The 14,876-nt window shown below is 44.7% G+C and overlaps 1 protein-coding gene across 1 annotated transcript in view; it reads left to right on the top strand.

The window, feature by feature from the left end:
• The window catches only part of SLC24A3 (solute carrier family 24 member 3), a 59,364-nt gene that overhangs the window by 2,947 nt on the left and 41,541 nt on the right, over positions 1 to 14,876 (top strand). The window contains exons 2-3 of the mRNA XM_086460753.1: positions 3,883 to 3,967; positions 5,900 to 6,003. Coding sequence (XP_086316879.1) covers positions 3,883 to 3,967; positions 5,900 to 6,003 — 189 coding nt within the window. The remainder of the gene's footprint in view (positions 1 to 3,882; positions 3,968 to 5,899; positions 6,004 to 14,876) is intronic.

Raw genomic sequence — 14,876 nt, 5'->3', positions numbered from 1 at the left:
TTTCACTTGGCCAAATCTTTACTTTTTGGTTGTGTTCTTCTCAGTGGTACAAAACAACTCCTCGTGTACTTTAATGATTCTGAACCATCATGTTACCCAACACCACCATTAAAATAAGATGATAATAACAAGTGATTATTTCACATACACAAGTTGTGTGTGAAAGAGAAAACTTAGCAACAGAATACTAGACCTCGTAATTTCTTAATAGAAGTATGCTGTCCAGAAGAAAGATACTGTGTCATTAGAGATTATCAAAATGGGTCATATAAATGGATCAGGATTTTACTATTGTTATTGCTCCTACTTGATTCTCTCCCAAAAAAAAAGATTTTTCTCACCCTATAGGTGACCTTTGGGGGTATTCAATCCTTTTATTTATTTTTTTAATGCATAATTAAGCAGTTCTGTGATTACATGATAGCAAAAGAAATACGCATTCCTGTTTCCTGATCCAACTACTTTTCATTTTATCAGTCCAGAATGGCTTGTCTTTAAATCATCCAGCTTTTCATGGTTTGTCCTTGATGTTAGCACTCAAGAATGCATGGGAAAAGATTTGGGTCCCTTTGCAAAGGCCTCTGCAGCCTTTGATAATATCCACTCTTGCCTATTTTTCTATCAAAGGGGAGCTTTTATCACTGCCCAATGACAGCAGATGCTACACCAACCAGTACTCTCCTCACATAAAGACTCTGTGAAATGAGTAGGCTGCCTTGGAGAGCCAGGGCTGCATTGTGAGGGAGAAGACCGCCAGAGTCCTCTTCCATCACCTGATGAGATAAGACCTGTGATGTTTTCAAGGGTGTTCACTTGTTTGTTAACTCGCAAAAAATAATCATGAGAGAGAGAGAGAGGAAGAGGGGAGAGAACCCCTTGGCAGAAACTCGCATCTAAGAGGTTGTACTGGGTATGGCAGTTCATGTAATGTGCTTAGCGTGCAAACAACTGTAAATGGTAACAACTTGCTGCTGACCAAAGATCTACCATCGGTAATCCAACTGCCACTTGTCTATCCAGCACAAAAGAATTCAGACCTCCTGCCTGAATGCTTATTTGGTGTCAGAGATCAATTAATAGTTATTCTACAGTCACTCACAGTTTAGATGCACTAATTCTAAAATTCTAAAATCCTTTTCCTGGCTTAGCTTCATCTAGTTTGGAAAGCAGTTGTTGAGTTAAAACAGCAAAGAGTTTGTGATCCCAAATCTGTGTGCTGAGATGAGAATTTGTTCCAGAACACTTGCTATGGTAGACATTCACATTCTGCCTTAGTTCAGAGGTACTTACAGTAAAGCCCTGATTTTCATTTGTTCTCTAAAACAGCTTGTACTTGCATTTGCCCAGCTACTCTCCATTATTGGTGTTACACACTGTTTATGTGATGCGACTAACGTCACACGTTGATAGCAAACATTTGTCTGCAAATACCAGAGAACACATTTTTCCCTCCTACATGGTGGGCTGTGTTTTCTGCTCTGTGGTATTAACTAAATCATCATATGCATTGCAATAAATTATCTAGGAACTGTCCTCGAGGGTTTAAATTAAACCATCCCCACAGAAAGTCAGCACATCTGGTTTCCTTGGCTGATGGTCTTTTCTTTCAAAAGACACCGTCGAGTTGCAGACTGGCTATTGTAGGATGACTGTCTCTACATTTCCATAGAGAATCCTGAAGAAGAAACTGGCCTTTGGGATCTGTTTCCAGTCCTATGAACTTCTACAACAGAATCTTAGAATCATTCAGGTTGGAAAAGACCTTTGAGATCATCAAGTCCAACCACCAACCCTTCTCTGCTAAGTACACCCCTAAACTATATCTCCAAGCACCACATCTAAATGACCTTTAAACACATTAAGGGATGGTGACTCAACTACCTCTCTGGGCAGCCTATTCCCATGCCTGACAACCCTTTCAGAGAATTTTTTTTTCCTAATGTGTAGCCTAAACCTACCCTGGTGCAGCTTGAGTCCGTTCCCTCTTGTTCTGTCATTAATTACCTGTGACAAGAGACCAGCACCTACCTCTCTACAACATCTTCTCAGGTAGTTGTGGAGAGCGATAAGGTCTCCCCTCAGCCTCCTTTTCTTAAGACTAAATAGCCCCAGTTGCCTCAGCTGCTTCTCACAAGACTTATTCTCTAGGCCTTTCACCATCTTCGTTGCCCTTCTCTGCACTCTCTCCAGCACCTCAATGGCTTTCTTGCAGTGAGGGGCCCAAAACTGCACGCAGTACTCGAGGTGTGGCCTCACCAGTGCCAAGTACAGGGGGACGATCACCTCCCTACTCCTGCTGGCCACACTATTCCTAATACAAGCCAGGATGCCATTGGCCTTCTTGGCCACCTGGGCACACTGCTGACTCATATTCATCTGCTTGTCAACCAGCACCCCCAGGTCCTTTTCTGCCGGGCAGCTTTCCAGCCACTCTTCCCCGAGCCTGTAGTTTTGCAGGGGGTTGTTGTGACCCAAGTGCAGGACCGAGCACTTGGCCTTGTTGAACCTCATACAACTGGCCTCGGCCCATCAATCCAGCCTGTCCAAGTCCCTCTGTAGAGCCTCCCTACCCTCAGGCAGATCAACACTCTCACCTAATATGTCATCTGCAAACTTACTACGGGTGCATTTTTAATCCTATTTGAAATCTTTTTCCATAAAGCTGTGTTTAATCAGGTTCCACAAGTAGTGCAACAATGCCATGGTCTGCTTAAAAAGCATTCCCGGTGAGAGCACATCTTTTCCTTTTTTCCCTTGTCCCCGTAACATATGTGCAAAATTTTTTGTTATATGTGTATGGTCAGTGGATAGAGTTACCTTCTCTTACAGGCCTGGAATAGCTTTTGTGGAATCTTCGGTCCAGATAAGGCTGGTGGGAGGATTTCTGCAATCTTGTATCTGTGCAAATGTATTTTGGTAACAGTAAAGCTGCAGAGAAACTCTGCACAGCTGTGGAGGGAAGAGGAGAGAGGAAGGCTTCCTCTGTCCTACCAGGCTGGGTGTGTCACTTCAAGCAGCCAGTTCTGCTAGGGAAATGTCCCCACCACCCTCAAGCTGCCTTCCCCTTGCTTGTACAATGGCAGCCACTGACTTGCACGCATGCGAGCAAGCCAGCTTTGTGTAGTAACAGCTCAGTAGTTTATGGCCGTATGGTGGGGGGTGGCTTTTTTTAGCTACTCATTAAACTGTGGAAGGTGCCAGCAAGGCATGTGGTCTTTAACAGCCTTGTCACATTTGCTGAACAGTGACTTGTGCAGATGGAGCAGTGGGAATGCAGAAAATGTAAAGGAAGTAATTAACCAAGTAATTTTTTGGAAACAGCATATGCCAATGAAGTTTCCACAGAGTAGCAGGTCCTTTCCCTTCCAGAAACCTCCGTTTTAGATAGTCCCTGGGAACTGCTATGGGAAGGCTGTAGGAGGTAAGTATCTTCGATGGTGACCCAAGTGAAAGGGGGTGAGGAGAGGTTAAATGTCCAAGGCTGAAATGATACCAGGGAAGGCGACTGGGGGGTGAAACAAGCCTGAGTTCCAGCCCTACCCTTTCCGGACCAAAGCAGATGAGACAAGGTGTGTATTGTTGGGGTCATGGAGGAGAGAGCTGTGACTGGTGAAACTGCCTCGCTGTTGTCCAGAGCGAGGACTGCTCTTTCTCTCCTCTGTAAAGGGTGTCACAGCCACAACTTGGCCTGTCTAGAAGGAGATGCTAACTTAAGTAGCCAATGCCCGTGATGACTTCTTCCCCTATACTTAAACTCTATTGACATAAAACCTTATACGTATCAGCAGTTTCCCTTTCTTGGTGGACAATTTCAATGTTTCTACTTGAATTCCTTCAGCCTCTCAGTGTTGTAATCAATGACTCTGATGTGTTTTTCTGCAGCGCTTGCATCTTAGCGAAGATGTGGCTGGGGCAACTTTCATGGCAGCGGGAAGCTCTGCTCCTGAGTTGTTTACATCTGTCATAGGTAACTAACCTGCTGCTGCTTCCTGGAACCTCCATGTTTCCCTGGCTGTTTTTCAGAGTTGAAATGGGACTGCTAAGCACCTGTAACATTCATTGTAATACCTGGCCCTTCTCTCATGGACACGCATAGGACTAGTTGTGGCGAATCCTCGCTAGATGAAGTGGCTCTGAAAAAGTGCCATTATCCCATAGCAGGGCTGCCATGGAAGTGGTTTCATCAGACCCCGTCAAACCAGGGCCAGTAGGCGGTTCGCCTTGGCTCTCCCTTAGTCTGCCTTGCTGTAGCACAGCCAGACTGCACAGTGCTGAGCTCTGCACGTGCAGCCCTCTCCCCTCCTGTCTGCCCTCCTTCACTATCTGCCACGCCATAGCATGAAAGGATGCACCTTTGGCCTCCTGGGTTGGTACCCAGGCGAACTCTTTGTGTCCTCAGCCACAGATTCTCTGCTATCACTCTACTCTGGTTAATCTTTTAACACCACTTCCCTCTGGGAAAGCCAGAGTGGGGAGGAGAAGAGGATTTGAAGTGCTTTCTCCTGGCAACAAGTTTGTCAGAGCATCACACTGCCAAAGCAACTCTCCACTTATGGGAAGTGTGATCAAGGGATTCAGTAGTCCTTAAGTGTGTGAAACCTGGGAACCTCGTGTGGTCCTTCAATAGCCTTGAGCTAAGAGGGGACTGCAGTCAGCTGTTGTAAAAGGATGCTGTACGTATGCTACCTGGCACAAGGGGAAAGTGTCCTTGCAGTTTTACTCATCCACATCTCTGTTGGTAGGTGATCATTAGAGCAGCAGTTGGGAGGTTAAGGTGAGCTCTCCATCACTGAGGAGAATCATTCTCAGCTTATATACTTTCTCTAGAAGATACTTCTATTTCAGTTACAGCTATCAGATGCAGAGCCCAAATTAATTCATACAAAGCTGCATACTCTGCACAGAGGTCTGATTACACAAGCAAAGCCTTAAAATGTAGGAACTTAAATTGGACCAAGTTGGGGTTGTATTCCAGTTAAGAATAATGCAGTAGCAGGGTGAAAATAAAACCAGATTCCTTCAGGCAGCTTGGAGAAGCCCTAACAGTCAGATCATTATCTTGCTGTGGTGTAATCCGCCAGATACTGAGTATCACTTGGTGAGTGACTGCTTCTGTGTAATACCTTTCTGAGAAAAGGATAAAGTGGAAGAGAAATGTCTAAACTATGCTGGCCAGATAAATACTATTGGAACCTTAAAAGCAAGTGGTGAATTTAAACAGACTGACAGCTAGCAGGAGATGGAGTGTTATTTTTAGACTGACTTCCTAAGGAAAGAATTTTGTGCAGTACCATGATGCATGTGTCTGACAGTTCATCTCCCTCACTATTAACCTCATTGGCCAATTTTAACCAAATTTGACAGAAGAACTCTGAAAGAAGCTTGTAATGTAGCCTCATAACTCATCCTGAGAGGCATCATTCAACTTGCAAGTAGCTAGTGGCCAGGCAGCTCTGAATCAACTCCAACTCAAGCTTCTACTTGCCTGTTGAAGCTGCTAGGGATGGAGTTATGGGGAAGAGCAGAGGGGATATGAGGGCATGTCTTATGTGGGAGATAGTTTCTTGGAGATTTGTGTCCACTAGCTGCTCCCACAGAGCTTACTGTCTTCTATGGTGTATATTGCCATAATGTTGGATCCATGAAGTTGGTGACTTAGACAGGTCTAAAGTATTTGGTTTTCATTAGACAATCTATCCAGATCCCCTCAGAAAGCAAGTTCTGCCACCTTTATTCAACTCAGTACCTTTCTCTGCAACTTGCCCTACTAAATACGAGAAAAAGTGGCAGAACTGGTCTATGCCCTTAGATTCATTAATGGGGTGTGAGATCTGCAATTTTTTGTGGAAAAATTCTGCTCTTTCCAATTTACACAGCTTGCCTTGAACTTGTTTTTCAGGTGTTTTTATCACAAAAGGAGACGTAGGCGTTGGAACCATCGTAGGCTCAGCTGTATTTAACATTCTCTGTATTATTGGCGTGTGTGGGCTTTTTGCAGGACAGGTAAGAGCATTTAATGATTCCTAACAGTTCTTGCTTCATCCTGTGCCTTGGCTGTACTGTGAAATCAGCTGCCAGGTTCACAACCTTGCCACAGATTTCTCTGGCTTTGTTCTTTTTAATAGGGCCCTATGCTATTCATCTTGCATTTTTGAAATGAAAAGCAGAACAGCAAATATCAACTCAGGCTTTTTAAGCTGCCCAAGATATGTGGGTGGTCAAAGGAATAAAAGTTGATTATTTAACACCTCCTCTTGGTAGCTATTGAAAAATGCATTGTGACGTTTGTATCTGGTTCTTTTAGACCAAAGGAGCCAGGAAGTGTCTGTGCCTCTGGCTTATAAAAATGCACTTCAGTGAGCCATGCAAGATGCCTCTGAAAGAATGATGACACTTCTGGAACATCACAGAAGATGCTGCCTTTGTGCAAGATAGTTTCAGATGCGTGTGCTGAGCTGGCACAATGTTGTTGGTGACTGGCATGACTTACAAAGTTGTATAAGAAAGATACAGTGTTTGCTTGTAGTTTATCTCTTTATTTATATGCATAATCACTGAATGGTTTGTGTGGGAAGGGACCTCTGGAGGTCTCTGATCCAAAGCCCTCACCACCCCAACCCCCTTGACTCAAAGCAGGGCTGATTTCAAAGTTGGATCAGGTTGCTCAGGGCCTTGACCAGCCAGGTTTTAATACTTCCAAGGATGCCCCAGCTTTTTTCTTCACTAGCAGTAAGGCTATCCCTAGTATAATTTCTGACTGTTTTCCAGCATGTCATACTGCTTATGACAACACAAGCTATTCATCTGAAATTAAAGTAATTAAGTTGTGAGATCTGAGCTGCTGTCTGAATTGCAGACATGATTGACTGTATAATTAAGTATCTGAATCTGCATTTACCTTAGCACTTGCCAACATGCCCAGTATTTTTACAGTCTTATAAAATTTTATTTGAAGCGTTTCTGTGCAGACTTACTTGTAAAGAGGAGAAGCAGGATAACATTCTCAATACAGGGCGATAGGATAACTAGTTCCAGAAGAAGAACTTAAAAGAAGGGGCCTGTATAACTTGGTCAGTATGAGAAAGCATGCAGAGAGATTGGGCTTTCCTGAGAAAGTTTTAACCCCATTTTATTTGCATTAGCAATTAACCTTTTCAGGATGAAGGTGGACATTTTCACTAGGAGGAGGCTTCAGGAAGAGCCCACAGTGGTACTTTTTAGCCACCTAAGCTCCCTTGATTTGCATGGAAGGTACACGTGCTTAATATGTTAGTGGTTCTACTGTAAATCTTACTATGAAAACGCAATTGATTCAGGCCAGTTTTTAGTGACCAAAGCTTTCTCAGGGCATGAAGCGGTGTTCCTCAGAGGTGTTCTCCTATAATCGGTAGGACCTTTTGCTCAGGTTGTTTTTTTCAAGCAAATAAAGAAAAGCACAGGAGCTAATTCATCTGATTGTTACTCCCCATGGTATTGATCGCATGTCTCAAACCTACTAAAAAAACTAGCTACAGGTAACAGCTTTCAGTGGAAAAGGCTTGCTAGAGTTTGGGGGTTGACAGAGAATGTCAGTATTCTCAAGAGACCATTTACAGGTGGGAGATGTTGGTTTCTGAGGGGTATAACACAGCCAAAAAGCTCTTGCCTTTCAGGTGTGGTAGCTTTATGAAATTCAAAGGGGGGATTGGCTGCTCTAGGTCATCCTAAGTGTGCTCTGCAAATCTCTTTCAAGCCAGGAACTGAGATTTCAACTGCTTTGTCCCAACTTAGTTTTCCCTGACTCTGCTAGTGATTTGCATGTGGTTTTGTCAAGTCACTTAACCCCTATTTGCTGCAGTTTAACCCACAGAGTGTGGGTGAGAACTGGGATGATTGACATCACTGCGTGGAATCATGATTTAAATGAGCAAATAAGAAACATCAATTTAAATAATTCCAGTATTCTAAATAAAACCCCGTTTCAGTTTGTGCTTTTCATTTTTTTCCTACTCCCAACCCTTTGCCAAAAAGTCATTCACTTTTACTGGTGTGGTTCATCTTTTTGTTTTGTGTTACTACTAATAGGAATTTGGTTTTATTATCAATAATGTCTCTATAGATGCACTAACATAGGTGCTAAATTTGGTTGGCATTGGATTTCAGTTATTTCAGTTATGCTGGGGACATCAATCTCAGTTTTGAGTTGCCTTGTAATGGGCCAGGTAAGCCTGGAGGCAGACCATCGGTCTAAGCTGCCTGCTGTGCTCCTGCTCAGCTAGAGCAGGGTTTTGTCTTTTGAGCCCAGACCTGCAGAGTCAGCAGCTGGAGTCCTCTGATGTTCACATGAGACCAGTGAGTCGATGGGCAGGGATTTACCAGCCAAACTTTGCTGTCTTGTGAGCCCCTCCTCCCCAGGCTGATCAGGACACAGACCTGTTTTCTGGGACTCCTGCCCTGGAAAGCAGCATTGAGGCATCTCAGTTCGAGGCTGGAAGGCTTTCGGGTCTGACAGGTGGGAGAAGAGAAGCAGAGAATTAAGCCTGCGCCTGTGGCAGTTTCAATCTGACGATGCTTATGTGGCCTTCATTTTCATCAAAACCCATCGTTAAATGCTCTGCTGTTGGGAGGCGGCTGCTGCAGATTGCCAGGGTGGACAGGAAGGGCTGATACTCCCTTCCCCCTCTGTTTTACACGTGGGATGCCTCTGGCCAGGGAGGGGCAATTTCAAGATGATTCCACCACCAATTTCCTCAAGGGGAGTTGCGGAGGGGTGGAAGTAATCTCACCCTCGCTCTCCTCTAACCCCTGCCAGCAGTAGCAGCAGTGTTCCAGCAGGAGCTCTTATGTGTTGATGAGGGCAATTTGCAGCTGCAGTTACAACAGCAGGTTGGGATCCCGCTATCTGATCAGGACCCAACAGCACGAGCTGCTGGTCAGATGCTGGGTTACTTGGAGACACTGGCATTCCGGGAGGTGGTCGGAGAGCATCATTGGCAGCATCACTCAGCAAGCCATAACTCCATGGCAGGGCTGCCTCATCTCCTCTTGGGGTGCTCAGCTTGGAGCTGGGGGAGGAGACGTCTCTGTGCTGGAGGTCGGGGGCAGCTGCCTGGCAGCAGAGTGATTGACAGTGCTGTAGTGCCCGTGGGTTGGGAAAGTCAGAACCAAAACCTGCAGGGGACTTCTGCAGCATTTCCATAAGCACTCTATTTTTGCAGAGCTGTTCGTTATCGTGAGAAAGCCTGTTTGTTTGTTTGTTGTTTTTGACTGGTAAAAGGTTGAATTAAAAAATACTGACCAGCTCTCTTCAGGTTATGTTTTATTTTTAAAATAGGTTGTAGTGTATATGTGCTCTGTTGGAGGTATTATTCTTTGGCTTAAGAAAATACTGGGTTTAGCTACATGCACATTGTTTAAAAAAAGAAAAAAACCCACAGCCCCAAAAAGCTGGTATATATTTACTTGAACACTAACTCTAATTGATTATTTTTCTAAGCCTTTAGTGGCTGATAAGTGCTCACCTCTCAGAATAAATCAGAATAGATACCGCACTGCTGGAACTGGAGAAGGAAAATATGGTGCCTACACCTCTATATGACACTGCACACCTAAATACTGTGTTAAAAGAGCGTTGTTAAGGTTGAAAGTCAAACACTGAAAAGTTAGAGAGCAGCAATGTTAAGGTTCCTTGTGCAACCTTAATTTGCCCCCCTGGTGTGTATGCATTATTATACAGTCTTTAATTACAGGATCCCATGCTGGTTTCTCCACAGGGTCCTTGCCTCCCTCAGTGCACAGAATGGACTTTGCTCACTTAATGAGCAGCTATTCATTATTTTGTTTTCTATTCATTGTTCAGTATGTGCCCTTCTGCCTTATTTACCAGGCTCTATTCAAGCCCTGTTCCAGAGGCAGAATTATTAATTTCCTCTTGAACTTCTGCCGATCTCATTGCTATTGTATCTGAGCAGTTGATGAACAATTAATTAATTTTCCCCAAACCTCTGTGAGATGAAGGGATGTTTTAAAGATGAGGAAACAAAGCACAGCGAGATTAAATACAAAAGAATAACTTGTCATTTTAGGGGCCAATTAGAGCTGGCACGGGCCCATTTTTTCCCTTGAATGTATAGCATCCTGTGGCATGTCCTTTCTTCAGAGGGCAGCTCCCTCTGGCTCCTGATGCTGCTTCTGCTGCTCCACCTCAGCATTGCACAGGGGTTTCCTTGCTGGGCTGACCTTGGTTTAAGTGGCCATCTCAGTGTCCATACAGCCCAGCTCTACTTGGGAGCATTCCGCTGCTTTAGCCATATGAGCCCCTTTTCTTCTCCTAGGTCCCAGCTCATGTTCCACCTTCTCCAAGGGGACACACAAAACACCTTTGTCATCATGAGCCCTGGCTTCGTCCCTAGGACCACTCTTGACCTGAATTAAGCAAGTGACTTAACCACTTCATCTTCTAACATTGCTTGCTTTTGCTGGTGTGATGATGTTGTTCCTAAGGACTCAGATGCTCCAGGTTTCTTTCCATTCGATCAGTTACCCAACCCCTCCCCACCCCTCCATTTCTTGAGACCTAAGAGAAAAGCTTTCTCCAGACAGATTTTTTTCCCCCAGATCATGGATCCACCCCATAGCTGTCTTTCAAGCATCCAACTTTCCCCCAGTCCCACAGTGGTCTAGACCCTTTCTCCTCTCCCTGCTCCTCTGCTCTGTGGCTCTTTGACCTGACTCCTCCTGGCTAACTTCATCCATGTCAAGGAGGCACCTTTGGACGTACAGGAGCCTACTCTAGAGCCAGGGCAATTGCATTTTCCGCTGTTTACATCTCCTCTACCAGCTACAGACTTGGTGTACCCCACGGGCAGTTTGTGCTGAAGTATTTGCAACACATCTGCCCTTACTCTGCCCATGGCTAGAGGACCCCACCACCCCAGCTTTCTAATCCTAGCAGAGACACAGCCACGGCGAGAGGCCTCCTTCTGGGACGCGTCTCTGAAGTCATTAAAAGGCCTATAACATGGCTCCCTTACCTAGCACAGCAAGTCTAAAATGGGAAGCCCCGCCATGCCCTTGTGTTCTTCTTGCTCCAAATGCCCACCAGGTCAGGCTATGCTGCCTCTTGACTGAACACACTCCTACGGTGCTTGTCACCTCTGCCTTCAGAGTAGGGCACTTCCCCATCCACGCTGGAAGCGTGCTGGAAATCAGTGTTAAGAAACATGGAGATCTTGACCACCCTGCCTGCAGGCTCCCACTCGGGTTTCGCTGGTCTGCAGCTGGACCCTGCCTGTCTCTTGCCCTGGCTCACGTGGGAAGATGCTGCTGGGAGCTGGTGCTGTGTGAAGGGGAAAAGTGCTTAATACTTAGCAGTCAGTCTGAAGTAGCTTGGGAGCAGGCTGCCAGAAGCCCTCAAGCAAGGCAGTAATTGGAAAAGCTTCCACTTCGTTTCTTTAGTTATGTATTTAATTTTGAAATTTTAAGGAATTTGTAACCTTGGTAGCTAGAGCTCTAGTCCTGCAAGCAATTGCAGCCAAACTCATTTCTGCAGACTGAGCTGCTTGCAGGATGGGTCTCTAAAAGCCACACGACTTATTTATACTGTCTGCTGTTACACCTCACTTTAGGATTTCCAAATAACTGTGGTGGTGTTGTAATGCTCCTGAAGAGCTGCTCTCATGCTAAAAACAGATTGATATAGACAAAAATCAGCTTTAATGTATCATTGTGCTCCCCTTTTTTTTTTTTTTTTTGTGGCCCAGCCAGAAAGGACAAAGTTGGGCTGGAAAAAGGATTGGTTTGAATAATGTCTTAAGATTGGGGAGATTAACCATGTGGCTGTCATTTGCCAGCCCAGAGCTGAAGTTCTGTACGTTACAAACTCTAGGGAAGGATTAACAAATGCAAGTGACCAAAATTGCTTTAAACAACCATAAAGACATTTCTGTTAGTGTTAAGTATTATAAACCCCTTGTCTCCCTTGTTTGTTTTTAAACAGTGCTGAACATTTAAAAAATTTCAGATCCAGTATAAGCAGAGATACCTCTACCCATCAGACCCTTAAGAGTTGGTGGTGTTCTTACTAATTTCAAAACCAAGGTCATTCTAGGTTATGTAAAAAATATTTATGCCATTGTTTTCTACTGAAAAGTAGAAATGTGTGTTTCAGTAGCCTGAAAGTGACTTGATTTTCTCGTCCAATTAGTGTTGATGACACTTTGCGAATCACCAGTGAGGACTCTGGACTGGAGTGGGATTTTTTTTTTTCTGTCTCTTCTCACTGATAGGAGCAATGAACTCTCCTAAGGTCTTTATCCTTGGCACAGGAGGCCCAGTTTTCAAAAAGCGACGATCAATGCAGGCTGCCTGTGTTTCTGATGGCAAAACCAAAACACCTGTGAAGGTTGGATTCTCTGAAGTAGCATCCACACTCTGAAAATCAGATCTCTCAAAAAATATCTTAAACTGGGCCTCTGGAAGATGGAGAACTCAACCTCTGATGCATTTTGAAATCTCTGACCAAGGCATAGATGAAGTTCACCTGTGTGGGTGGCCGAGTGCAGCCCACTTGGCTGTGGCCGTGAGCCTTAGAAGCTTTTCCTTTTTCTTGTGTCCTGTTGCAATATTCTGCAGATGTCTTGCATGTACACACACACCAAGGAAGATTTGCCATTTCATCTAGCAGGAGGTGTAATTCATAAGCCGTAGATGGTTTTAGTATATGGAAATATATTAAGAACTGTCCTCATTCCCCAAATGCTGATGTAGTGCAGATTGGATGTGTCTGTAGCTGTTTCATCAGTTGTCCGTATGCCTGTGACACTAATGCATATTCTTTTAATTGTACAGCTAAGTCACATAACCCAAACATGGTTTATTTAGTGGCTGTGTCTGCTTTGCTTTCTACTGGCAAAGAGAGGGTATGAGCAAGTAAGAGAATGCTGCAAGAGGTGAAGCAGTAGCAGATGCAGCCCTTCAGACATAAGCTCAGCAACGTTTCACGGAGATTTGTGCTAGATAGCAGGGAAGAGATCCAGGCATAGAGCCTGCCATCTGCGTTGTATTGGATTGTATTGGGCTTTTTCCATGACTGCAAACCAACTGTGTATGGGGAGATTGACCTTAGCCCAGGGTCCCCTCCAAGCCTTGCTCTGTCCTGTCTTCTCTCACTCTCATGTTTGTGCTTTGTAAATTGCCCCCTCCTTCCACTGCCCTATCGTCATCCTTGGCAGGAAGGACATGGGATTCTCGGAAGCAGTCAGTGCTTGCTTAATTCAGCTCTTATTCAAGTCAGCACAAGCAATAGTTTGTTCAGTTTTGAAAACTTCCCTGTCCAGATTCTTCTCCTTTTTTGCAGCTCTGCTGCTCTCTCCTGCATGTCATCCAGCTCTCCTCTGTCCTCAGCCAGCACTAAACTGCAGCCTTTTGCAGTGGTGCAGAAGAGGATGAAGGATGAGAAGAGGTTAGTGAAAAGTGCTTAAGGGAAAGCAGTATAACCATGAGTTGCAAGTCACTCCAGCATTAAACAGTAATTTTTAATCTGCATAGCTTGATTTGTTAATTATCTTTTAACTGCTGTGTTTTTCAATTGAGTTCTAGTTTCTCTGCCTTTCCCCAGAACAAGACATGCTGCTCTGCATGGAACAGGGGACCATGAATGCTGGGTTGTGCCAGAGATGTTCTTGGTTTCTCAGAGGCTCTTCCAGTTATTTCTTCTGTTGAGGGGTCTAGTTGGTGGCCAGATGTCGTTCCTCAATATACTGGAGTGAAAAAGGACTGCCTCGACTGTCTGATCTGCCTCCTTCTGCTCCAGTGGTATTCTTTTACTTGAGGAAATAAGCTAAATTCAGAAGGCTCTTCTCTGTCCAAGTCACAGTAAACCCATGTGTAAGCTGAGGATGCCTCTCAGAATCATCAGCTGACATGCACTCTGTTTTACCTCAGTATAAAAATATACCTGAGAAATAGGTGTTACAAATAGCAAAGAGCTGAGAGAGGGAAACTGAACAGAGATTTAATAACCAGGTAGAATACTGTTTATTGAAGAGACTGGGACCTTTGTAATCTATTTTTAACCTAGTTCTGTCGTACAGTTAGCTTGCATGCATCTTAATCTTTTAAGCTTTAATTTCACTGACAACAAGTAATTCAGACTGGAGTCGTTACTGAGCTTTGGCTTTATGAGTGCATTCATGAGCTTCTTTTTTTCTTCTCCTGGATTGTGGAGGAGTTTTGGGAGGGGAGAGTTGGACTGTTGGATTTTTTCTTCATTGGTCTGTGACCATTGATGGAAAACATGCAAAACTGTGGAGTAGTAGTTTAAGGAGAACTTAATGCCAACTGTAGGGACTGTGCGCTGCTCTTGTAGTTGGGGGCACAATGTTTTTTTGTGCTGGCAACATTTTATAGTGACTATGGGCCTGCTCTTTCACCAGTAGAAGTATGTTGCAGACTTGAAAGCAAGAGGGAGTCAGGGTAATAAGCCAGACAAGGATCCAGCACTGAGACTCCCCCTGAAGACAGAATTTGTCCCAGAAGTCAAGGCTATGGTCCTGATGGAAACGTAGAGCTGCTGTACGTGAAACCTCACGTATTGGAAGAGCAGAGGGAGGGTGCTGGCGGTGTCGTTCCCACTGCCCTACAGATAGTCAGGCGAGCAATAAGCAGCTTAGGCTGCAGACAGGGCCGAAAGATGCTGATGGAGTTTTAGGACAGAGGGGCATCAGTTAATGTAGAGATGCTGTCCTCCAAGTTGAGAGGTAGCAGCCTTTCTGTATGCCCTAGTAAAGTCCTTGTACGCCCCCAGAATAAAGAGGGCGCTCCCAGCCGCAGGGCCAGCAGCAGAAATTACCTGCTGCCTCGGTTCCCTTCCCTGCTGCTGTCTGGGCAGGCAGCTG

The sequence above is a fragment of the Leptosomus discolor genome, chromosome 2, assembly GCF_034619465.1.
Source record: "Leptosomus discolor isolate bLepDis1 chromosome 2, bLepDis1.hap2, whole genome shotgun sequence".
Lineage (NCBI taxonomy): Eukaryota > Metazoa > Chordata > Aves > Leptosomiformes > Leptosomidae > Leptosomus > Leptosomus discolor.
The sequence above is the reverse complement of the archived record's forward strand: the minus strand, read 5'-3'. Positions and strand labels throughout refer to the sequence as shown.